Genomic DNA, 27,041 nt, shown 5'->3' with positions numbered 1-27,041 from the left:
AAACAGCGCTGTTTGCTTAGGCGGAAGTTACTTCCTAAACACTAGCATTTATTGATATTTTTATTCCATTAAGCACTGCTACTTAACAGTTTTTGTCTTCCTCCATTTGGTGTTTCTCCAACTAGCAAGAGGGTTTCTGGGGAGGGAAAAGAGAAGGAGGTGGCAAATTTCTGTGGACCTCTTGGGAACAGAGTGCAGCTCGAAGAAGGTGGCCAAGAGAGGTGGAACAGGAACTCTGAGGACATGGCTGTGGAGTAGGGCAGACAGGCCAGAGCAGATGGGAGCCCATGGCTGCTGGGAGCTACTGGATGGAGGCATGTTTTACTTTGTGAGTGAAGGACACAGTATCTGACCTATCTGTGTCTCTCAAGCTACTGTCAGAAATTCCTGCTAGCGGAGCAGCTATGCTGCATCTACAGAGCAGCAGCACGTGCGTGCAGTGTTGCAGCAGCCCTGCCTCCTGTAGCAGTTTAAATGGTTTCACTTCGGTTTTTAAAAGCTGTGGGATTGACTGCACATCTCTATGCCTGTGCTTGCTTTGTTTGTAGTTCCATTCTACCAGTGATTTTTTAAGACCTTCAGAATAGAAGCATTTTATGAAACAGTTTCTGCTGCCCTTCTGTTGGCTACACCTTACTACAAAGTACTGCTTTATTTTCTACAGCCTTCCTAATGGAAGGTATCTGACTCTAGTTGCCATTGTGACATGTATCAGAGGCTGAGCGTAGGTCAAAACAAAACACTCTGAAATGTTCCTTTGTAACACCAGGAGCTCTGTCTTCTTAATACGCATTTCTGAACATCTCTTAGCCATTAAACAATACTAATAATAGAACTACTGATACTGCTGACATGATGTACCAGTAGAAAAACCATTAAACCAATGGTGGAGGAGGCCTGCAGCTGGAAGTTCATGAATCTGAAAAACCAAAATGGATGAAATATCCATGACATCACATTTCGTAGGCAGAAACTTATTTTATCTTATTACAAGTGAAAAATAAGCTATGAAGTGTATCATTAATGAGAAGATGACATGCTTCTGGATGAGGGATGTCCTTGTTTCAGTTGGACAGAGTTAGTTTTGTTTTAATGATCACAACAAGACTGAGGTATTCAACATCTTGGCCTTAGACTTTAGTGGCATGGTCTCTATGGCTAATGGTAGAATTGGGGGTGAGGGTGAGTAGTACCTAACGTAGAAGAGAACTGAGGACTGATTAAGTAAACTGGACATCTGTCAGTTCACGAGGGCAGATAGGATACATCCAAAGATACCAAGGAGGCTGGCAATTTCCCAAACTAGCAAGCTCAAAGCCTGGTGGCCAGCAGTTCAGTTAACAAGAGATGATACTGGGGCTGGTACTATTTAATAGCTCTGTTCTCTACAAACAATATAAACTAAATACAATTTTGAGCAAGGCAATTAACTCTAGCTTTGTATATTCTTCTGCTGGAGTATAAAATTCATGTTATGATAGCTAAGGCAATGCAGTTAGGGAGCTGAGGAAGAGGGTGATGTAGTTTATGCCAAGTGATGCAGTTTGAATACATAGATCTGGATCGTTCTTGGGCAAAATTAAATAAATAATCCTTGAGTTTTAGAAGCGAGACTTAATTTTTAATACTCTGACTTAGGGCAGCCAAACCTGAAGGACTGAAGCATTAATAATGACATAAATTGAAAGAAAATGATATAGGTATTGTAAGCTTTATCAAATAAATTTTTCTGAAAAGAAGACATTAGGATACCCAGTTCAAATTTAGTAATAAATCTTTTAATTTACCATCTGTAGAGGTCAGTATAGCCTAAGGTGTTAGGAGTATAATTTTCTACATTATTGGTAGTTTTTATACAGAGCTTCAAAGTACATCTTTTGCACAGTTTTGGACACTTTGACAGTGAGGTAAACTGCATGTTCATTGGTAGAGACATTTTTTAAATGAAAATAAACTGTCAGCAGCCAGCTGAGTATGTGACTGTGGGAGGATTTTTTGGTTTTGGTTTTAATTATTATTTGTAGTGCCAAACCCGAGAGCAGAGGGCTCCATAGAAAGAGCTTTTCTGACTTGAAATTATAATTTTTAATGATGAGAGAAAGGACATGTATCCCTGAATGTCTGAGACCGCTGTAGGTCATCTCCAAGAGCCCTGTTGTAGGCTATTTGCCACTATTTGCCACTGCTTCAATAGGAGTGTCTTTGCACAAGGCTTATTTTCGTAACTCTCTTCTAATATTTCTGTTGCACTGAGTGCATCTAACTATCAGTGTTTTGTTTCAAGTTGTGCAGAATTGCAAGAGATTTTGAGAAATAGATTTTAACTATTAACCGTAAAATTAATTAAGCACTACATATTAGCTAAATTCTGTATGAATAAAAAATATGCAGGTTTATTATGTTCAATGACTGGGTTTCTCTTACTGGTAATGTGAAGTTGTCTGATATCTAGGACACAATTGAGTATGGCTTTTACAATGATATATGAACTAAGGAGAAAGGCAAGACCTCCAGTTAGCTAGAGCCTCCTTGGAAATGAAAATTTCAATGGGATATTATTTTAATATGAAGAGATGTTGGGTTTTTGTGGACATATGTCTTGGAATGAAGCCTACAGTAGTATAGCAGCTTACTGCTTCTCTCCCAGCAAACCGTGCTGGAAGCCCTGCAGAGCCCTTGCAGCACATAATTACCACCATTGGAAGAGTCCTGGACCCTCAAAGGGGAAAGGGAACGCATTGTGTTAGCTCTACTTTTTCCACCTTTTTGAGGGCTTTTTCTGTAAATTTTGTTTGTGTTTGTTTCTTTTCAGACTGCATGGAAGGCATGTAGCAGCTCACTGTTGGTATTTTATTCATACTGTCTTAAATTTTCAATGTGGGAAGTGGCTGCTATGCATGAGGCATCTGTATAGTGAGAGCAGCTGAAAAATTCTGCCTGTCTCAAAAATACAGGCATATGTCAAAAGACTCCTGATCAGTGGGTTAGTGATAACAATTGTGACTGTAATATGGAACCATCACTTTCAAATGAGATTAGTATTATGTTGGCAGTAATATTTAATTATTACATGCTAGGCTGTGTGTTGTGGAACAGGTATGCAACTGTCCCGTTGTACTGAAATAACATTCATCATTGTAAAGCAAATCTATTTTAAGGAAGCATGTCACAGACTTTTTTGAGTTGCTTCTGAGATGCAGTTTCTCAGCGTATTCATTTGAATTTCACTCAGTCATTTGAATCTGTTGCCAATGGTTATTTCAAATTAGTTTTATGGGAGAATAGAGGAATAAAATTTGACCGACTTTCTTTGCACGTGTTTTATGCTGCCTTAATTTTCTGGTGATGGAAAGTAAAAATATAAATATAGTTAGTGCACATATTTGTGTAAGCTACATTTTAGGGAATAGTTATTAATATATTTTTCCAAGAAATATCAGTCACTTAGGAGCTTATGTTCCAGTCTTTCAAGGATTAGACTTACTTTTAAATTTTGCTTTTCATTATGTGTGTGTGTGAGGAGATACCTGGCTAGCATTCTTGAAAATCAGGGCATTTTCTGTATGGCTAAACCATACATCTAAATCTTTATTTTGGACATCCTTTAAAAAATAACTTCAACCTGTTGTGCATGTAGAGTGTGCTCAGCTTTGTGGCATTCAGTCAATATTAACTCTTTGTTGTGTTGTTGCATTATCAACTACTAATTCAAAAATCCTGTTAATGATTTCCCAGTGCTTCTTGGTAATGTTTATTCAGTTGTACTCTCAGAGTAAAATCTTTTCTAGCTGTTGTGATTGACAGTATAATTACAATAATTCTGTAATTGTGCCATATAAGGACAAAAAATCGGTGGAAAATAGGACAAGAAATTATATTTCAGAACACTTAATCTTCAGATTTATCCAGTATGCCACTGACATTCTTATAATTTTTACTCTCTATCATAGGTAGCTTTTTCAAGATCTTCCAGGGGGATGCCCAAAAATTCAAGTTGAATAGGAAGCTTGCATGAGGAGTGTAGTTTAAACTAGAAGCATTCGTTATCTTCTAAGAGTTTTTGAAAGAATAGTTTTACTAACTTTGAGCATAGTGTGAGGCATATGTATTCTTTCTTTTATTTAATGGAAGGAAAGACATTCAACCAAAAGCTGTTTATTTAATACAATATTAGAGGAGGTGGCAACGTGAGAGGGAACAGAGAAATAGCTCAGTTCCTTTTCAAACCAGTATACATTTGCACCATGTCTGTCCTTTGATACTCAGTTTTGAATGAAATTATTCAAGCTTTTCTTTCCATCTGCATTCTAATCCTTCAAACTCTGCCTTTACTTACCACTGATAAGTTTTCGCTATTTCTTAAACACATCATTAGCATCTGCTTTGCTGTACTGTTGATGTGTGTTTGTCTCAAAAGATTATGTTCTTTTAACATAACCAGATCAGTTCAGATGCATGTTGGGAGTAGCTATAAAATTCAGTTACGGAACAAAAGTCCTTCCCCCTGGGAATATAGAGGAAAAATGTAAGACACCAGCACGGATTTAAGACCTTAATAGTGTTTGAAGGCTCCTGAGTTTTCCTCTTTTCTCTCAGCCACCTCTTTCTAGTATGTTTGAATTTTCTTATAAATTGTTTCCTTCTTGCTGTAGCATCTTTCTAGCTTGCAATACCATTGTGGAAAAAACTTCACATTCAATTTCACTTTGAAAAATATTTTGACTTTTTCACCGACTTTTGAGTACTCACAAGCTTCTGCTGGAACACCAGAGATCATCTTGGATGCCACAAGTGATCAAACCAACAGGAAGGTTTCAGTTAGGAATTCCTATTAGGCTAAATAACTTTCTCAGGCTCTTTAATGTTGTATTTTGACCACTCGAATGACAATTCAGATATGAAGACATCAGGTGAGAAAATATATACCCTTCTCTAACATTTTCTTAAAGATGCTACATCACCACAGTAACAAAATAATTTATTTTGCAATAAGTAGGCATTATAAGAAATTCAGCTATTTTTGAGTGGTTTTATGGCTGTGAAGAAGCAGAGGAGCTGAGTATTGTAATTGAAACAAAAATAAAAATCCATCAGGTCCGTGAATTTTCACCCAAGATTATTTGGACTGAGACTTAGCAAGAACTGCTGATGAAGCATAATGAGCAAAGCAGAATTCCTCCCTGCATATGGAATTTTCATGGTAGATGAGAAGATACAAGGAAACTGTCAGCTTGTTTCTGTTTTCTACCTAACCATCTGTATAAATATTACCAGCATTGGACCTCCCAGGAAGTGCATGGCTAATTCAAAAACCTTCTGACTTCAAGCCCTTGCTGATGAAATGGGCTTTATAATACTGCTTCAAATTACTGGTGCTCTACTACTGAAATTAAGTCTTTCCTTGTGGTTTCTTGATCTAGCGGCACCAAGGTAATTGGGAACTAAAAAAAATAATCTTAAATAAATAAATGTGGTGGGGAGCATACGAACCCTGGACCTTACCAGTATGGTAAGAAGGGTCAGGAAACCTGCAAATGTACTTCAACAGTTATTTGAAATACTTTTTTTTTTTTTTAGTGAATTGTTTAAAACAATTTAGCTTTTTACAGTTTATTACATTACACTTAAATGCTTTATCAAGTAACAAAGAGTGAACAGTTTTACTGTCTGCAGTTGGCCTGTTCAATCAAAAATAAATAAAAATCAACATTTTGTTGAAGTGAAATGTGGAAATCCCACTTCAGCTGGAATGCAGCACTACAAATCCTATTCAGTTTTTTTCAGAGATTTCACAGCAGAGGTGGCTGTTGCAAGCGGTCTTCAGGAGGAAAAAATGTTTATTTTTATGACAGACTGCATATTACATGCAAAGAATTCAAATAAAAAAGTCTGACTTATGTCAGATGCAATTAAGTATGCTATTAAAATTTAAAAGAAACAGGAATTGCTTGTTGTTTGTAAATGTGCAGTGTTTACAAATTTCAGAACTGTTTTGGTCTGCATGCTTATCCTAGGCAAAAAGGAACAAAATGTCTTTTGGGAATCACCTTTTAGTCTCAAGCGTTTTAATTCAAATTTAGGATGCAGCTGTTCCCTGTGCTATTATGGTGTGGGGGTAAGCGCAAGTTGTGAGAGTTTGGTAGGTGCACTGAGAGCAATGTGAGGCTCTTATGTTTGGATATTCCTCAAAATAAAAGCGTGTAATTACTTGGCTAGTTGAAGTTAATTGTTAATTGATTTGTTTTACTAGGCACCCTACAGTGATGAGTATGTTTGCCTCAAGAGGAGGAGCAGATGTAGCAATTTAAAGGTCCCCAAGTCCTTCTCCTCAACATTTTCCTGCTTCTGCGTACACAAAGGGATGTAGTCTCTTCTCTCAGTCATGTAGCTTCTACAGCTTCTCCACAGATTTGTCATTGTCCTTCATCGGCACGCACTTCTTCAGATTTTTTTCTTGTTGCTGTAGGCCTTTACCAGTTAATAGAACTAAAAGACCTGGAAAATGAACCAATGGCATGGTCAGGACAGGTGTATTGATAGCATAATCCTCAATATTCTGAGTTACTGGAGAGATAATCCTTAGTGTTCGGATACTCTGCATTATCGTCACAGAGAGCCTCTGGCAGGCAGGTGGGAGGTCACTGCAGTCTCTGTAAGAGCCCTGCATTTCCAGGTAGGGTGGAGAATGATCCAAGCAGTGCCAGGAATTTAAGGACAGAGATAAATACTCTTATCCTTTTGAGGTTTGTATTTGCAAAGAATTATTTAGTAGTAATGTTAATTAATGTGATTAATATTAAATACTGATCTGACCTGAGAAATTCCAAAGGGGTTGTTTCTAGATACAGGAAGATGTGATTTATTCATCACCATGCAAACAGTAATAAAATATGATTTTGGGGAGGAGGGAGAGAGGTGTATATTCCATTCATTATGATGAAGAGACCATAATGATCGAGAGACCAGTAAGTTGCTGGCGTGGCAGCTTAATGAGACAAGTCTCTTCTGTATGTTTTATATCATGGACCATAGTTACTGATACTAGTAAGGTACTGAATCACATAGCTAACAAAAGGAAGCATAAGAGAAAAGCTTTATACTAGGAAGTTTTCCAGTCATTTAACCGTGTTCTTTTAGGTTTTATATGTAAAACAGTGTACATTGTATTACTGTCCATAATTTATTTCAATTGTAGATAATAACCAGTCAAAAGAGGGCAAATACAAAACAATTGAGACAGAAATTAATTAATTTTAATCTGTAAAATTCCTCACCTCGTATTTCCTACTAACCTCCCGTATCATGCAGATGCTTTCATGTTCCATGCTGCTTTCTGCCCTCCTCAGCAAGTCTGGAGTGGCATACAAGGTTGTTGCCTTCTTTGGTTTTTGAAGTCTAGTCCTTGTTGTCCAAAAATGACTGCTCTGCTCATATTGATAGAACTTTGTACTTGCAGTCGTTTCCCATCAGGAGTGTGCCAAGTCTGGTCCTCTTACCTTCCAAGATCAGATGCTTTCAGTTTAAGGTGGTGGAAGCAGGCAGGGGTTGAATGCTGTAGCATTAAGGAAAGTAAAAATAGAGATAGCTGAACACCAAGCTGTAATACAGCTGCTGTGATAACAGGTGCAATTCTAACTCTCTTTGAGAGAAGAATGAGTCACAGAGGCAGAAAGGATTGCTGGGTTTGAGGGACAAACAGAAGTGAATACTGATCAACATTTGTTTACTTGCCCGTGTTCTGAAATGAAAGCATCAAACACCTGCAATACAACAAAAAGATGTTTGTGCTGATACAGGGATACAAGCCACGGCAGGTGGGGAGTGCTAATGTGTTCTTGTTGCTACATTTCATAAGCAAAGAAACATTTCTTTTGAGGAAGTAATGATATTTTTATCAACAGGAGAATGAACACTTTACTTTTCTAATGTCAGAACCACTGGAACTAAATTCATTGCTCCTCAGTGTCAGGACTTCCATTAAGCCAATGGTACTACTCAGATTTAAGTTACATCCCAGGGCACCAGCCATGGCAGTGGATCCTTATTTCACTCTTCAGTCCTCTCCTATTTGCGTCATATAGCACCTAGAATGAGACAGCTGATTCTGCTCTGGTGAGGCTCTATGTGTTTGAAAACAGTGGTGATGAAGTAGGTGGACTTTCTGTGCAGAAAGATGTGAATATCTCGTGCTGTCACTGCAGCTAATATGTTCTTTTATTTTTTTTTAAGTGAAAAAATATTACATTTCCATTAAAAAATTTGATTTTAGGGTAAGATGGTGAAAGGAATGGGGGGTGCCATGGACCTGGTATCCAGTGCGCAGACCAAAGTGGTTGTCACCATGGAGCACTCAGCCAAGGTAAGGCTCTACCACTGCTTTCTAAATAAGTGTTTTGTGTTGTACCAAAAAAAGAAGACATCTTACATTCGTTCTGCTGCTTTGTGAGGATTTGACAGTTTTGCTGTGAGTTATTACGGAGGTGCAACAGGGGACTGGGTTAGTATGGTTCCTTTCCTCTTGTAAGTGAGTCATTCACCATGGAAAAAAATGAAATATTAACTTGATGTTTAAAAGCCGCACACATTTTTTAGTTTCTTCATGCAAATTTAATGAGAGCGGCAATTGCCAGAGCTACAGTGGATGGTACCGCGGAGGTTTTACTCTTCACCTCAGAATAATTTGAAACATGACGTTCCCCATGGTTAAATACTTGTTATGATGGAAAGATATTTACCTTTGAAGTTGCCAGTCAAATTGGTACTGACAGCTTAATAGAATAGATCTTTTTGGCATGATGAGATGCAGGCTGCTTTACATCATTATGTGACAGAGGTTAATCTAGAGACTTCTTTGTTGAGGGGAGTTTTATAGATAAAACTACGACAAACAGTCTCGCACAGAAGGTTGTAGGAAACTTGTCATTTGTAGCTTCTGAAATGGGACTGTCAAAACTATGAGAAAAATGTACTGAAGGACAAAAATCTCTGTTTTCAAGGAACTAAAGCGAGTGTTTAAAAATGAACTTTTTGTTTAATTTCTGTGTTTCTGTTATTCCAAATTTGTTTTATGTCTGGAATAAAAATTAGTTGTACATTGTTCAAGATAATATCCCTGTCAGAATGCATAAGAGCAAGCATGGAATTTGCATGGTAAACTATAGTAAATATGTAAATATGAAAGCTAAATATATTGACAGTTTTGTGGTTTTTAAATGTGATTTGAAAAATGAATTTTCACTTTAAAAAAAAAAGTTGAAAAATATAGAAGTTTCACAATTTATACTAAACTGTGATCTCAAAGGGCACATTTTCAGTAACAAGGCTGAGTCTGACCCAATACTTTTCACATGCATATGTGTAAATAAGTAAACACAAGTACAAAGTAAATTCATCTTTATGACTCACATCCCTTTCACAGCCTCACAAAAACTGGATATGTTATTATGCATTCACTCAGACACATACTTCAGTTATTAATGTGATCAGAATAAATATTTATGCTGTATTTCTAGTTACTGTGGAATTTGGTTAAGGCTCAGAGTCCACACACAGTGTAATTACTCATGCCAGTTTTTCTCTTAAAAGTACTGTTACCAAAATCTGTTTTCAGTAGAGTGTTTGGAAGTTGTTTGCATGTTGTGTTTTTGTCCGTAGGAGTACTGAAACCTGAAAGAGATGGAAACACAGATAGGTTCACTGTTACAAACAGTCCAGGCATAGACATTTATTTTGGTGTATGAATACATAGCTTAGGCTCTTATGTACATGGGATGCCTAGTATGCACTTATAGAGAGCAAATTATAGGCTTTCATAAATTATTTCTTCTGCTTTTGCAAGAAGGTACTGCAAAAATCAACTATGTGCATGATTTTTCATTTTATTCTTGTTTTAAAATGGAAGGTGTTCTTGGTGCTCTTTCCTCTTACCTGGCCTCTTTTTGGGATCTTCATACTGCTGCTTCCTGTTTGTTTAAAAGTGAAGATGATGAAATATGGAAATCTAATGTTCAGAAGTCAAAAATTTCTGTAACAGTTTTCAGGTGCCCCTCTTTTTCTTTTCTTCTTTCCTTTTTTTTTTAAAAACAAAAACAAAAACAAAAACAAAAAACCACACATTTCATCTATATCTGTGCATCAGAAGAGCAGTCGTCGACCCTGCTCAGAGCTCAGTGTGTTACTGAGTGAAAGAAGTGTCTACATGTACGGTGGCAAGCTGCTGTGTCTGCTGACTTTTTAGTATGTAAACATTTTTGTCATCTGATTCTCCAAGTAAATAATAAGACATCTATTATTAGGTCTCCTGTAAATCAACAGCAGTCAAGATTTGATGAATGGAAATACAGTGGAAGGTATGGGATATACAGAGTACCTTCAGTACTCAAATAAATACTAAAAGAATTTTCCTCTTTTTAAACTCTGATATGCAGTATATTACAATTAAAACTAAATACCTTCTGTCCCAAATTATTTACATTTTTAAATTATTAAAATTTTTACATGTAATGAAAACCAAAATGTATAGAAGGAAGATGACAGAACATGAAATGAATCTTGTAGAACACTCTTCAGCTTAAAAAGCACTGTTAAGGAAGGATAACATAGAAATACGTAAAATAATAAGGCTTGGAGAAGATGGATGCAGAATGGCTAGTCACTGCCTTATAAAAGAAGCAGGGATAATGAATTGAAATTAGCAACCAGCATGTTTAAAACAACAAGAAACATTTTCCACAGCCAGCTAATGTAGTTGTGGATGATCAGCAGGATGATACAGGAGCTCAGAGAGTTAAGTCTATATGAAAGGAACTAAACCATTTCATGAGGTTGAGTTCATCAGTGACAAGTACATAGCATTGCCCAGAAGCAGTCTCTAGCTCTGGAAATCTGTACCTCACAACATGTGGAGAACCAGGAGAGCATATCTGTGGAAGTGTGGCTCAATTTTTGCTCCATATGCTTACGCCAGTGTGAGACACTTGGCAAATTGACCTTACGTCTAATTCATCATGGTGTTTCTTAATGTATTTTTTGCTAAATTACTTTTTTGTTTATAACCATGTAGAAAAATAATAGAGCGAAAGGTCATTATTTAATCTCTAAACAATCAGTGTGCATCTGTGCCTAATCTGCTAAACATTGCCAAAGAGAAATAAAAGTCAAGTTCTTACCCCCATACCATCACTGACATGCTTTGCAAAACATAGTAAAGTAATGACTGGTAATTGTTCCATGTTGTGAAATGAGTTGTCTATGCCATTCAGAAAAACAGAATGGAAGCTACTTTTAAGACCTTGATTTGGATGTCACTGAAACATGGAGCACTGAATTGAAAACTCCTTTCTATCATTGAGAATAGTTTTGATTTTGATGTGTTGTGAAAGATTAAAGACATTTTTGTTCATCATCAACAGATTTTTTAACTTAAAGCAGGCTGAAACACCTTAAGGTTTTCTGTATCTACACAACAGTCTTTTCCTTTTTCTGAACAAATCCCATATAAACTCAGATGGTAAAAATTTATGCAGTTCTGTTTGGATTCCTATTCTGATAGTGCCCTGATGGCTGTCTTTCAAAGGTCACCTTTTATGCTACGATAATCTTCAGCGTAAGTCTTGAGAAGCTGGAATGTATCAGTTCTCGGGGTCACAGGAGCCATTCAAGCTGTCATCTCTGCAAGTCCATGCATTTCAATCTCAATTGGGTACCAAGAAGAGATACTTCATTTCATATGTCTGAGAAGTATACCTGATATCTTACTGAAAATATTACGTATAGCACAGATTAATCTTGGCTCTTAGGCAGAGTGCACAGGAAGGTCCTCGAGATGAATAAGGTGGATCAGTTGCAAGTAGCGCTGTCTCAAGTAATTTTTTTCATTACGAGTGACTGAGTTTCATCAGAGTAGAATGGTTAGGGTTGGAAAGGACCTTAAAGATCATCTAGTAGTTGCCTTGATACCAAATGCGGATCTTGCCAGTATAATTAGAATTAGAATGAAGAAATAGTTCTTCGCAGAAAAAGATAAATTCAAAAGCACATGGATTGCTCATTTTGTTACCGCTTAGGAGTCAAAATGGCTGAGGGATGGTTCCTGAGTTAAGTAAACCTTAAGGCAAACTGATGATTGTAAATTTAAAAGGTATTGCATTCAGGCTGTTAAATGAGATGTGTTACTCTGAGAGTTTTGAAATACATAACGAAAATTGATAATTAGTGAAAAAATAAAAGCATGTGATAATAAGAGAAATGTGCACTTAATGCTACCTTTGTAAAACGCCTACAAATACTGACTAAAAATGTAGTGATCCATCTCTTCTGTATCCATTCAGAGCTCTTGCAGCCTACATGCATTTAGCAGGATCTAAAGCCGTTCAGAGCTCTTGCAGCCTACATGCATTTAGCAGGATCTAAAGCCATTCGGGAATTTCTATTAAAAAAAAATGAAGAAAAAAAAAGAAAGGAAAAAAAAAGAAAGGAAAAAAAAAGAAGGAAAAAAAAAAAAGAGAAAGGAAAAACCCAAAAACCTCACCATACAAACCATATCTGCCCAGCTTCATGTCAGGAGCTATGTCTTCTCATTAGATAATACTTTTAGCAGGATTTAGAGTAGCTGACATTTCAGGCCGCAGAAGAGGAAGTGCCTTAAAGTAAATCTTATTTTCTATATATAGATTCTCTTCTACTACATTTGCGTGCTAATTTGTTCTGTTGAAAACAGAGATAATGTAACTTCGGTGTAGCACTCGAAGACGAGTGTATTGCACTCATCTCTTAGTCTGCTTTTGGGCTTTTCTGCAGAGATGGAGGGAATGGGAATTCAGTGTGGGTAAAGAAACTGGATTTACTATTTTCAGAGGATGACTATGCATTTGAGCCCTGGGGATTCGAAATGCTTATGTGTATGGCTGATCCTGCATATACTGTTTGTAATAAAGTAAAAGACAGAGAAATGTCATGCCCACAATGTCTTTCCCTGATTTTTGTCCTTTTTGTGTCATTGGTGAGGTCCCATGTGTCTCTTATCCGCATATTGCAGCAGGAAAGACAAATTATTAAGCAGAAGTGTGCAGAACTTCTAAACTCAGGAGCCCACTCAGTGGTACAGTGAGTGATTCTTATTAGTCATCTCCCTACATGTGGGATTTCAGTAACAACTGTCCCAAATTGCCAGAGATTTAGTCTGCCATAGAAGTGAATTCAAAATGTTCTGAGTACAGTGAATGTTTAAATAACACTAAATGGCTACTTTCCTTTTTTGTCTACGTATTTGAATTCTGAGTAATTTCTGTTGTTTTGAGAATTAGTATTTGTCTGTATGTCTTTAAACACAGGGCAATGTCCATAAAATCTTGGAGAAGTGCAATTTACCACTTACTGGGAAACAATGTGTAAACCGCATCATTACGGAGAAGGTAAAGTACTTTTCTTGAATCCTTGTCAATACTTTCCTCCTCTATCTCTAAAAAGGGACACTCAGTAAAAGTAGTAAATCATAGAATCATAGAATGGTTTGGGTTGGAAGGAACCTTAAAAATCATCTCATTCCAACCCCCCTGCCATGGGCAGGGACACCTTCCACTAGATCACATTGCTCAAAGCCTCATCCAACCTGGCCTTGAACACTTCCAGGGATGGGGCATCGACAACTTCTCTGGGCAACCTGGTCAAGTGTTTCACCACCCTTGTTGTAAAAAATTTCTTCCTTATATCTAATCAAAATCTGCCCTCTTTCAGTGAAAAGTTGTTGCCCCGTGTCCTGTCACTACATGGCTTCTGCAGCTTTCTTGTAGGCCTCCTTTAGGTACTGGAAGACAGCTAGAAGGTGACCCCAGAGACTTCTCTTCTGCAGGCTAAACAACCCCAACTCTCTCAGCTTGTCTGCATAGGAGAGGTACTCCATCCCTCAGATCATTTTCGTGGCCCTCCTCTGGACCTGCTCCAAAAGCTCCATGTCCTCCTTCTGTTGGGAACTCCAGAGCTGAACACAGTATTCCAGGTGGGGTCTCACGAGAGCAGAGTAGAGGGGCAGAATCACCTCCCTCGACCTGCTGGCCACGCTTCTTTTGATACAGCCCAGGATACGGTTGGCTTTCTGGGCTGCCAGCGCACATTGCCGGCTCATGTTGAGCTTCTCATCCACCAGCACTCCCAAGTCCTTTTCCTCAGGGCTGCTCTCAATCCATTCTCTGCCCAGCCTGTACTTGTGCGTGGGATTGCCCCGACCCACGTGCAGGACCTTGTACTTGACCTTATTGAACTTCATGAGGTTCTCACAGGCCCACCTCTGCAGCCTGTCCAGGTTCCTCTGGGTGGCATCCCTTCCCTCCAGCGTGTCCACAACACCACACAACTTGGTGTCATCTGCAAACTTGCTGAGGGTGCACTCGATCCCTCTGTCCATATCGCTGACAAAGACGTTGAACAGCACTGACCCCGAGGAACACCACTCGTCACTAGTCTCCACTTGGACATCAAGCCATTGAACTGCAACTATCTCAGTGCAACCATCTAGCCTATTCCTTATCCACTGAGTGGTCCATCAGTCAAATCCATATCTCTCCAATTTAGAGACAGGGATGTGTGGTTCAGTGTCAGATGCCTTGGACAAGTCCAGATAGATGATGTCAGTTGCTCTTTCCTTATTCGCCAATGCTGTAACCCCATCATAGAAGGCCACCAAATTTGTCAGGCAGGATTTGCCCTTAGTGAAACCATTTTGGCTGCCACCAATCACCTCCTTTTTTACCATGTGCCATTTTTCCTTTTAAAGCTTTCACCATTTTCACCTAGCACACTGAACTGTACTCTTAAACATCTTCAGAACAAAGATGCCATGCATTAGAAGTACAAAAAGTGTATATCTCCTTATTTTTCCCAGAGCATTCCTTAAAATTTGCCGTGTGAGATGCAAATCCTCAAATACATCTGCAATCACAGCTTTTCTTTTTCCAGCAAAGGAACAACTATGTAGCACGAATATATCAGACAACTGGCATCTTCCTTGGTGCATTTTACAGTCTCATCCAGAGAAACACAACCTGTAGCTGTAGCAGGGTATTAATTATTTTGTCCTTACTTGATTCCATTTGTGAAGCAGTTTACTCTGCAGTGCAAGTACATGCAAGCGTCTGATATTGCTGCTGCTCGAAGTACATTAGTGGATCTTTTCAGCAAAGGATAAGTGACTTAAGGTTTTTGCTGTAATCATACTCCTTTTGTTATCAGTGTTTACATTTTTAAGAGCTTAGAGTAGTCCCTCTGTGAGCTATCTATCATGCTAAGTAGAATGCATCAAAGGTGCTGATGTAGAAGTTGCTTTCTCCTGCTGGTCTATTGCTACCGTAATTTAAAGGGTTTTTTCTCCACAAAGTAAGGGAAAATAAATGAAAATGTGGAAGTTTTTGCAGTCCCTTACAAACTGGCCACATACAAAGGTAAGGTATGAAAAAATGAGACTGAACAAGGACTGTTAGAAAATAAAGAAGCAGAAGTTTCTCCGTCAAGAGACAAGTCACCACTTGTCAGGCCTGGTTGCTCTATTAGGAGATGGCACAAATGTACAACAGTACTTGGATAGCATTGCAAATTCAGTTTCCACTCTAGCTTCCTAGTGTGTATGTTCCGTATGCTCAGCTTCTCTTTTAGGGCTTAGAGAAGGTATTGTGTTTCAGTTCCATAAATCAGTCTCATGTGCCCAGAGGACAGCTGAACTTTACTGCACTTTTCTGATGAGCTGAAGAGTTCACTTTCATTGCAAGTTCAATCTTCACTGGTCTTTTGGTACTGACTTTTTTTTTTTTTTCAGCAAAATGGTTATAGACTTTATGGTTACCCTGGCAACTAGCTTGCAACCTGTGTATCTCCCTCTGTTAGGCACCATTAAAGTGCACATCGTTTTACAGCTGGTTTTATTTGATGTGCTTCTGAGCTTGAAAATGGAAATCATATCTTATGAAGATATCAGAAAGAGCAGCCTTTGCTCCTTCAGTCACTTCTTCCCAGGCTTTCTACTAAAAATACAACAAGAAATCTTGTCTTTCATTGCTAGCTTCTGAAAATACTAAAATTTGCACTGACTGTACAATAGCTGTTAGAGAAGCTTGTAATCTGATGAAGGTGGTCAACCAATCCGTACCTCTCTGCTGGCCTAGAAATAGAAGAATAAGGGAGATGTTATCTTTTCCTGTTTTTTTCATAATCTCTTGGTGAGCATTGTCTTGCAGCAAAGAACTTCTCAGCACTTTCCTTTGGACCTCCTTGTTTTCACCAGGTTGGAGCAGAAGGCATGATCTTCATTTCATGCAATGAAGAATAGTTGCATGTTCCCACAAAACTAACACATCTCGTATTTTAGATTCTTTCAGGTAGAAATAAATGTAGCAGAAATCTTTATTGGTCAGTCAGAAAAGTGAAAAGTGAAACCAATTGGTAGTGGCATCTTTTTTTTACGGAGGGAACGCTACCTCCTTCAGCACACCATTTTGTACAATATTCCTACTTACATTCTCATTTTCTGCTTTGATAATAAAAAATGAATTGTGTGCTATTTGAACCTGACAGGCTGTGTTTGATGTGGACAAGAAGAAGGGGTTGACTCTTGTGGAAATCTGGGAAGGACTGACAGTGGATGATATCAAGAAAAGCACTGGCTGTGACTTCACAGTAAGTAATTTTACAAACAAATATAGTTAGTCTAATGTCAGAACAAATATTGTGCACAAATACTCATCACATGAAGACTCGTAGACGCAGTAAATTTCCTCCTTATAGACGAGGGCTGGGTAGACTACCTGTGGGATTTACATTGAAAATAAGAAGATAATTTAGGGCTAATCTAGTATCATTGTATTGGAAGCATTAGAAGCTAGGAAAAACAGAAGAGATGGAGAAATGACTAAGAGTGAAGGGTCAATGTAGAAAGGGAACTTTTATGATGCTTTGAAGAGGGAAGCTGGTTCATAACTGAGAGGTGGATGAGTATGTATTTTTCCATTGTTTAAGTTAGTTTACCTAACTTTCTGTTGCTAAGTTTTCATGCTATCTTTAGGTGGGATTTTGAGCCTTCTCAACGCAGGTGACTACACATGTCCACTCTGTGTTCTAGTGTAAATCAATTAAATGTTCTACTGTTTATATCTTTTGCTTTTTCCTCTCCCATTGCCTTGTATGAATGAAACTTAGGCTCTGTGTTAATCCAGTTAGGGCCACTACCTTTAACCTTCACATTCATTCTTAGGTCTCAGTGCAAACACAAAGTTGGCTTATTAATTTAATACAAACACAAAACTGGCTTATTAATGGAAAGCTGTAGCGCACTAGATTGTAACTGATTGCAGATGTGTGGTTGATAACGTATAGGTTCTTCATGGCCTTCTCCTACATGCATAATACGAAATTTTTTCTTGTGTGTTGTGAAGTCTTTTGGGGCTGGTCAGCCCTCCTTTGGCGAGGACAGCAAGTATGGCAATGTACAAATTGTGCCGTAAAAATAGTTGAGGAATATTTGGTAATGATGTGTAATGCTCTTCCTCTTTGCAGAGTTCCATGGCAGGGCTAGGACACACAATGGAAAGATTGCAGAGCAGGTAGTGTGTGAGAGAGCTTGTTATTAAGGCTTTGAGCATACTGTTGACAGTAAGGGAAACTTTCTGACCAGTGAGCTTCTGACATTAATTCGTTTCCTGTGTCCGTAAGAGAGCCTTTCTGATAACTAAATATGATCACGTATGCAGTTTTGTGGAGTTTTAAATATTTTAAATAAGGAGCTCTTCACCTCTGAAAAAAACATTAGTTTATCTGAGAAATTGTTCAGTTAAAGACAAGTGACTTGCAACTGCAGAGTGCCGGCAACTGCTACAAAATCAGTTTGCTCCATTATTTATTTTCCACGTAAGGTTTTATGGAAGTCATTATTATTTTTTAATTGACAGTGGAAGAAACCTTCCATATTCAGCAATTCTGTGTGCAAAATAAATTGTTCATTCAGCTTCTGACTGTGATTTAGGAAAAAATGATCAAATTTTTAAAACTTTGATAATATCAGGACTTCTTTTTGTTTGGCTGATCAGCCTGTCAATCAGCTAGCATCAAAACTAAAACATAAAAATGACCTTGTAGGTTTGTATCCATTGCAGTCAGTCACTTTGTTTTGTTCTTGCATATTTAACTTGGGGATTAACTTCATGATGAATTTGAAGGTGCCATGTTTAGTAAGCATTTCAATAGACTGAAACTACAGGAAAGGACTTCTGTTGTCAGAAGACGCCAGTCCTTGCTTGTTCCAAACCTGCTTGTTTGGAAGGAGTTGGTTTCTTTTTTGTTCAGGTGACCAACATATAAGTATTGATTTGAGTGTGTGTTATCCAAAGTAAAGTCCAGCAACCTGTGCTCCAGGCAATGAAAGCAGAAGCAACCAAAGAATTCAAAGAGAGAAGTGATACGCTTAAATTGATAGGCTATGAGATTAAGCTTCGCATCAGCACAGTGGGTATGATACAGCAAGAAGATTAGGACCAAATAAAAGATTAGAACCACCCACTGTCCCTTAGTGTTTTCGTGTAAACGTTACAAAGAAGTGGTATACATTCTGAATCTTTAGGATAGCCTGAAGTTAGCGATCGATCAGAGGTATTGCAACAATACCCACCGTCTGGGTCCCTAGGATCAGGAAGGGACACTTCACAGGCACCATTTCCTAGTTCTCCTGAAGGCAGACTCCAGCACAATCTGCTTTGTATGACTGCTGTGGTCATGCATGAAATCATGAGCTGCACTAAAGGAGCTGTGGGTGTGAAAAATGTAGATGCTGCTTCGTTTATGCACTTTCATATACTTGTCTTGCAAGCGTGCGGCTGGTGTAAACGCTTGCAAAGCAGTGCTTGCTTGCAGAGTACACACCTCTGCCAAGGTGTGCACGTGGGTCAGCGTTACCTACTGATCAGTAGTTCCAAAAGTGCCTGAAATCTCTACAACGCTGCAGATGGAAAGCGTGGCCGCAGTGATTTGTTTATTAGTGTGAGAATAAATGGCAAACAATTGACATTAGTTTCCTTTTCAGGTATCACTGTGGCATGGAAGAATACTAGCTCTGCCTTTCTCTCTCTCTTTTCCCCCCACCTCCTCTAAGGAATGTTTCCAGGCCACAGTGATCCAGTCCCCTTTTGCTGAAATCCTTACCAAAACTTCTATTAACATCTGTGACAGCAAGACTGGGTCACTGTTGCATAATATTGGACCCCAGATGGCCTGATTTTCCTATACAGCAAACACCTACAGCTCATTCACTTGGTTTTCGAGTTCAGAAAGTAGAGATTTCAGCACTGCGATAGGCATTTGTTCAGAAAGCAGCATCCTTGGTCCTTCTTCCACATTTCAAGGTTCTGCCTCCAGCTTCTTTGCAAGAGTAACAGTTGTGCTTGTGATTATTTATGTTCACTGAATGAGACATCTTGTTCTTGTTTATATTGGTGACAGGAACTTTAGTGATATTGTATTGCTACAGTCAGAGCAGTTTTTTTGGATTATATGTTTTGCTACTTTGAAACAGAACTTATGGGTGGAAAATGAGGAGTTGACCCTTTTCTAGCAGCTTTTTTCAGTGGATGCAGTGAATGATCTGAACTAAACCAAATGTCTCTCTAGGTTCTTTACAAGTGAGATTTTAAGGAATGGCACTGCCTCTGTGTATCTGTCTCTGCCTGTGCAGACTACTCCCTTCTGGAAAGGAGAACTTTATAACCTCTGTGACTTTCTTTGAGACGCGTTTGGCTATACAATCCTATTTTCAGAGTTTGCTTACTTATTTGGAAAAACATCTAAAGGACATTTGCAACAACAAAATGTCAAAGCAAACATGATTTAGAGTCAACAATCTTCATTATAGACCGACATCATATAAAAAATAAACATTTCGCCCTCAATTTGACTGTGCTGTGAAGACAAAGTGTTGGCTTATCTTGCACACTTAAATTAGATTTGCTGCTGCCTAGCGTATAGATCACCTTGGCAGGTAATCTGTTTGGGCTTGTTCTGGCTTACACTGTTGATGAGACCATAAGAGAACAGACTGAGAACCATACTTTTGCAGATGTATTTCATTATAAAATAATCAGGATAAGTCTGTCTGGGTAAAAATTCCCCCCTCCCCCTTTTTTTTGTTCTTAATCTGACAGCTCACTTTTACAAAATGATCTTAAAAGTTAACATGGAGTTTAGGAAAAGCATCTGCCAAGGACACATTGAGCAGTTGAATAGCAATTGACTAGTGTATGTTTAAAAAGAAATGGACTGTCCAAATCGGAGCCAGTGAGTACGGAATAATAGAGGATATGGGTTTTTGGTAGATTTTCCTTTGAGGAAAAAGGCTGTTGCAGGATTGAGTCCATTTTAAATGGATGTTGTGTTTTTTTCTGATCGATCACCCCACTGCAAAAGTCACATTAGGAACAGATTTTTGTACAAAAGCTGATGTTGGAATTATGGTTTGCTTTTATTTGCAGTTTCAAATAATTAACAGTTAATAAGGGATAAACAACTTTTATTATTTTAACAAATATGCTAACATTGGTTGTTGTCCTTTTTTTTTTTTTGGGTGGCTATTTTTACATTCTTGGACAATAACTTGCTTTTGCACACCTGATAAGGTCATTAGAAGTTGTTAGGAATCAGCACCATTCAGATCCAGGCTTTGAAAGAACTGCTTACTATAAAGAAACATAATGAAATAAGGATGGGGCTGTTTGTGTAGCTGAAAAAGGTAGTTTGGTGTTGGAAATAAGAGGGAGTCAACAGGCTTGAATTACAGAGAGTCCCTGAGGCCATGTGTCTTTTTGCCAGTTCAGAGGCTGCATACAGGACTGCCCAGGCAAACTGCTCCCAGTGCACCTACATATTCAATGTTAGCAAGTATTTTGAAGCTTCCAAGATAAGCTGTTCTTCCTGTAAGTGAAAGCATAATTAAGAATGTGTTGCTTAGGAGGTACTGTTAGAAAGTAGTAACTCCGTGGCTGTGTGCTGTGAAATAGTCTTCATTAAGCACACTCAGCTCTTATCGAGTGCTGTGCTCTCAGCACAGGGTGGTACTGAATTGTCTGGCTCTGCTGGGATTTGAAGCAGTGGACTCAGGGGGCTTTCTGCATTTCACACTTGATTACTCCTTGTTTTCCACACACAAACATCCATTTTGTTCTATTAGCGTTTTTCTGCTTATTTAATCACATTTCATTTAGAGCAAACAGTTGAATTCTGGGCCAGTTCTGAGCGGTGCTGGGCTCTCACAACCTCTGTTATCTTCAGCAGGCATTGTGACACTTCAGCACTCATGGGGATCGGACCCTTTCTGAGGGGATAGTGATACATACAAGTGACAGCTGTTAGCATCAGATGTGCAGGCATTACATTTAACATAATATGCTCATTCAGATGTAAAACACTCAAGGTTTTGATGGCACCAAAATCTGTGACAGCAGAAAAACAGTAATCTCCTCCAGTAATTGCCTTTGTCATCATTTGCAGAATACAGATTTTAATGGTGCTGTCTTCATCCTGCAGTTTTTGCCTTTGTTTCAGTGGAACCATCTCTGGGTGAGGCAGAAGTAGCCCCAAACTAGGTGAGGCACATACGTCACTTGGAGTCAGAAATGCTGAAACATTTCTGGGACTAGTCCAGGAATGCTGGTGCACTCTTGGAGTTTCTCCAGCTCCTTTACACTTGCACCTATTACATTTATACATTATCCTAGTTCACGCACAACTTTGAAAGATCAATGAACAGTTTCCATCCACTGAAAACATTTCGTTAACATTTGCCCAGAGAAGTTGTGGATGCCCTATCCCTGGAGGTGTTCAAGGCCAGGTTGGATGAGGCTTTGGGCAACCTGGTGTAGTGGAGGATTTCTCTGCCTATGGCAGGGGGGTTGGAACTAGATGATCTTTGAGGTCCCTTCCAACCCTAACCATTCTATGATTCTATGATTCTATGATACAGTAAACACATTCTTCATGAGCTAAGCTTTCCTTGGTGGCTATTCTCGTAAGGTTATAAATGATGATACATAGTGACTGGAGGAAGGATAACGTAGAAATCTAACTGGTGCAGGAAATACAGCCTTGCACCTCTAAAAGAAAGAGGCTTTAATGCTTGGAAAGACCCTCATTTGTCATTCCTTCATGAATTAGCTTGTTCAGTACTGTTAAATGAAACAGATGGGATAAGGAGGCAAAAGGAATGCAGTATGTGATGTTTCAGTGGGACACATTAATCGACTGGGAAGAGCCAGATTATCTGTGGAACCGTTTTTCACCTTGAACAAGTAAGATCACATGGGGCATTTTTGATCTTAATCCTGGGGTACCTATTTAAATAGGGCTGGGAGCAGGATGTACTTAAAAGAGGCTTGGATCTTCTGTGGAGAGCTTTTCTTCAGGGTATTTGTGTAGACCTGCAGTCAGGGTTCAATTAACCATTGCTACTCTTCGATGTCTTCTCTGTATTATTCTCGTTTACACCTTTTCTCCTCATCTAGTTTCCTGTTTAGGCTTACTGTGTTTTATTTTTGGTCTGCTGGGTATCTTTACTGTTTGATCTTTACGAGTATATGGAATTAAAACGATACAATATGTAAGTGTGTCCTCACGTGAAAATTAATGTGCATGAAACAAGGCAAGTTTAAAAAAAGGTAAAATCAGAAGTATTGAACTATATAATCATCAAACAAATCAAATGTGAATGGAAGAAGGCAGATTTTTTAAAAATAGATGAAATTAGAAGTATTGAATTATATCATCATCAAACAAATCATCAAATCAAATGCATACGTATACTATAGGTACAGTATGTGTATAATATACATATACATTTGTTTGTATATCCCCTGCTAATGTGCATGTTCCAAAACTCAGTTGACTACTTCTGCACAGACCCAACATTGACAGGCAGCATCCTGTCTCCTGGTGAATGAGGAGGAAGAGCAGAATAAACTTGGCTATTGAACAAAAAAGGGAAACCATCAGTTTAAGATTCCTTGGCATGGGTGTTTTAATGCTGCAGTGGCGACTCAGTCGTACATTGAATATCACCTGTTTTGTCGCCTCTGTGTCATTCAGAGTATTGGTGCGTGAACGCAAGTGGATGAGAAGGCTGAAGCCCTTGGCCACCAGCGGCTATCTCTGCTGTGCGGTTCATGGCAGATGCAGCCCCACTGTTCACAAACTATGACCATTTATGGGCCAGTGTGTTAACTAAGCCACAGCCTATTTTTGAGTTACACTCATGCACCATCCTGTACACTGTATAATTGAGGAGCTGCTTCAGCTGACTTCAGCTAGCCCCTCTGTTGGCATTGGGAGCCATCTGAGAAGACCCTGCAGTTAGCAGGGACAAGTACAAGTTTAGCTGTCCGACTTTAATCTGCTTGCATTCTTAAATCAATAACCCAACTCAAAATAAATGAAGTGTAGAGGCCAGATACTAGAACCACACATATCTTGTGTTCCTGCATCAGAACATCTAGTTGTGGGAGTGTTTATCTCTGAAATCCAGTTTTGGGCCAGTTTTGAATCCAGTTTTGGGCCCCTCGCTTTAAGAGAGATATTGAGCTCCTGGAGTGAGTCCAAAGAAGTGTGACTAAACTGGTCAAGGGGCTGGAAAATAAAACTTATGGGGAGTGGCTGAGGGAGTTGGGGCTGTTTAGCCTGGAGAAGAGGAGGCTGAGGGGAGACCTGATTACAGCCTACAAATACTTGAGAAGGGATGGTGGGGAGGTGGGGGAAGGGCTCTTTACATTAGTGATGGGTGATAGGACAAGAGGAAATGGGTATAAGCTTAGTCAGAGCAGATTCAGGTTGGATGTTAGAAAGTATTTCTTCTCTGAAAGGGTTGTCAGCAACTGGAATAGGCTGCCCAGGGAGGAGGTTGAGTCCCCATCCCTGGATGTGTTTAAGAAAAGGGTGGATGAACTGCTTAGGGACATGGTTTAATGGGGGATTAGGGACAGTTGGACTGGATGATCTCTAAGGTCTTTTCCAACCTAGTAATTCTATGATTCTATGAAATACTGTGGATATGGACAGTGGGATTCTATGAAATACTGTGGATGAGGACATGGACCAGTTGGAGAGGGTCCAGAGGAGGGCCACGAAGATGATAAGAGGGCTGGAGCACCTTTCCTATGAGGACAGGCTGAAAGAGTTGGGGCTGTTCAGCCTGGAGAAGAGGAGGCTCCGGGGTGACCTTATAGCGGTCTTCCAGTACCTCAAGGGGGCCTACAAGAAAGATGGGGAGAGGCTGTTCAGGAGGGCCTGTTGTGATAGGACAAGGGGTAATGGTTTTAAAATAGAGGGAGGTAGATTCAGGCTGGATATTAGGAAAAAATTTTTTACCCTGAGAGTTGTAGAACACTGGAACAGGTTGCCCAGAGAGGTGGTGGATGCTCCATCCCTGGAGACGTTCAAGGCCCGGTTGGATGAGGCCCTGAGCAACCTGATCTAGTTGGAGATATCCCTGTTCCTTGCAGGGGGGTTGGACTAGATGACCTTTGAAGGTCCCTTCCAGCCCTAACGATTCTATGATTCTATGATTCTATACATTACTTTAAATTAATACAGCGTCTCTAGTCTTCAGTGGCACACAGTTAACCGAGGCGGAAGGGAACGGTGGGTTGTGCTGCTATATCTCGATACTAACTGTTGTGTTTTTTCCTTCCTTTTTGCTAGGTTTCGCCGAAACTGATACCAATGAGGCAGATTTAAACGTGAAATGCAGACTGGGCTTAACTTGCCAGAAGGCTTGTTTCCAAATGGGAGCTCAGTGAAGAGAAATCGATGACTGTTTTGCAATTCTACTTCTTTTTTTCTTTTTTTTTTAAGGGCTTTTGAAGTAGTTTCCAGATAGTAACTCATGCTGTGACTGTCAGCCTAAATTGTATTTTACTTTCATAACATTACCAGTTTTAATGGAAGGGTAAATTTATTCCCTAACTTTTGAATAATGTTATACTAATATGTTAATGAACATTGTCAAAAAAAATGCCTTGTAGTCTCTCTGCCAAATACTACATTTTTGACACAAATTCACAAAATGACCATGCAAAACTTATGATTGCCTCTGCTTTTCCTGATGTTGTTAAACTTACAAATCACTCCATTGCTCTGGAACTATGCACTTAACCATGTCCTTTCTCCTGTAAAAGTGTGGGTTTTTTTTCTGGAGTGGTCTATAACAAATGTATGCAGCTGTAGGGAGACATCAGGAATACAAGCTGCCCTGTTCCTGAGCCTTTTAATGAGTCTGTGACAAAACTGTTTGTACCAGTGGAAACAATTGGTTCCTTAGCCCTGAATGTATCTGCTGTTTCCACAATGTGTGTCTGTTGGAGTCCAACTCTGACCCCTTCATGCAAACTAGAATGGGGCTAGTATAAAGGAGGAAGATTAAAAAATCTCCATCCCCATGCAGGCAACTGGTAACTGCACAGTTGTTCCACGTGAACAGCTCCTACTCTCCAGATATAATCCTTCTCCCCAGCCCCTGTTCAAAGATAAATGAAGATTGTTTCTGGAGTTAGGTCTGTCCTTCCAGTGTTACATAGAGAAACAGGGGAGGAGAATGTTGTGGACTCTTGGAAGGTTCTTCTGAAGGGAATACAGTTGGTTAAGGGTAAAAGCAATAAGTTAGCACCACTTGCCGATCAGTGCGTCGACAAAAACTGAAGAGTTTGGAACCCAAACTCAGGATAACTAGAATGAACGCCATGAGACAATCAAAATGAAAAGTAATTCTCTCATACATCTTCTGCTATTTGACAAAGATGTTCCTTTCCCTGTTATTAATTACAAAATAACTGTTATTTTTGCAAGTAAGTAATATGACAGCATTGGATCTCACATCCCAAATCAGCACCATGTATCTTTATTAAACAGAACATGAATTGACTGGAAATCCACATTTACTAAAATACAATGTTATCAAAGTATAATGGTTTCTGTCATTCATATAAATAGGAACACATAAAGCACTTCAGTTAAAATAATTCCTGAAATAATGTTTAGCATCAGAATTGGAGCAGATTAAGTGACTGAAAATGTAAAATGTGGATGCACAAATAAATTTGTATGTATATATACCCATCATACATGTGATAAGCACTATTGGTATAGAAGGGCATTCTAATACTAGATGGATGAGGTATTCGCCATAGTCAGTGTGTGTTACAGAAGGAATTTAACACATTTTTAGGGAACCAGATGGGAAAATCCTGCAATATTTAGCTCGTGTACTAGCCTTTGTACTGCATTTTTTCATTCTAAAGTAAGAAATGTTTCTCTTTCATGGGACAGTTATAAAATCTGTCTTGATCCACACATGGGTTTTATAGCAGTAAAACTGTTTTGATTAGAGAGATTATTTTGTTTAGTTGCACTTACTCTAAACAATTCTTTGATATTGTCAATACCTGAATAGATTATCCTTGTAACCAGAAAGGAATAAATGAAATGCCTTTGTAAGCACCTTTATGCCAGTGCAAAAGTACTCCTGTAATACTGAATTGTATGACTTGAACTTGTGTGTGCCAATGGGTGGTAGGCTGCTGTATAGCCTGAGTGTGTAAGCAAGACCTGATGCTAAGCCTGTGGGAAGAAACTGTGTTGTACAAAGACTAGTGCTGATTTCATGATTCAACATACACAAGTGATCTGGTTGACAGGTAATTTGCATGCAAGACTTGAAACTACATTGATCAGAGTGCTCCGGAATATCTTAACCCAGGATTAATAGAAGTTAGTTTTTACCTAGCTTTAGTTTAACTCGTTTCTCTGTTTAGGTATATTCCCTATGTTATTAACTCATTCTAAACAAGTTGCTTCCTTAAAATTTGGCCGTTTCTGTTGCAGTGGAGGTGGACTGAAGTTCTGCTCACAGAGGTTTTGTAAATTAAAAGTCTCAGTGTAACAAAAGGTGACTCTGATTTAGTTCAGTATTAAACAGTTTTGGTTTTGGATAGAGGCCTCTTCCCTAATCCATAATGACACTTCAGTGATAGTTC

General features: G+C 38.9%; 1 protein-coding gene across 1 annotated transcript in view; it reads left to right on the top strand.

Annotated features, from left to right (window-relative positions):
- The window catches only part of OXCT1 (3-oxoacid CoA-transferase 1), an 85,829-nt gene extending 60,885 nt beyond the window's left edge, over window positions 1–24,944 (top strand). The window contains exons 14-17 of the mRNA XM_086629021.1: window positions 8,270–8,359; window positions 13,332–13,412; window positions 16,561–16,662; window positions 24,712–24,944. Of these exons, the coding sequence (XP_086485147.1) occupies window positions 8,270–8,359; window positions 13,332–13,412; window positions 16,561–16,662; window positions 24,712–24,747 (309 nt within the window). The 3' untranslated portion in view covers window positions 24,748–24,944. The remainder of the gene's footprint in view (window positions 1–8,269; window positions 8,360–13,331; window positions 13,413–16,560; window positions 16,663–24,711) is intronic.
- Window positions 24,945–27,041: the final 2,097 nt, after the last annotated feature.

The sequence above is a fragment of the Tauraco erythrolophus genome, chromosome Z (assembly GCF_009769465.1).
Source record: "Tauraco erythrolophus isolate bTauEry1 chromosome Z, bTauEry1.pri, whole genome shotgun sequence".
NCBI lineage: Eukaryota > Metazoa > Chordata > Aves > Musophagiformes > Musophagidae > Tauraco > Tauraco erythrolophus.
Note: the sequence above shows the minus strand (reverse complement) of the source record. Positions and strands in the feature narration are given on the sequence as shown.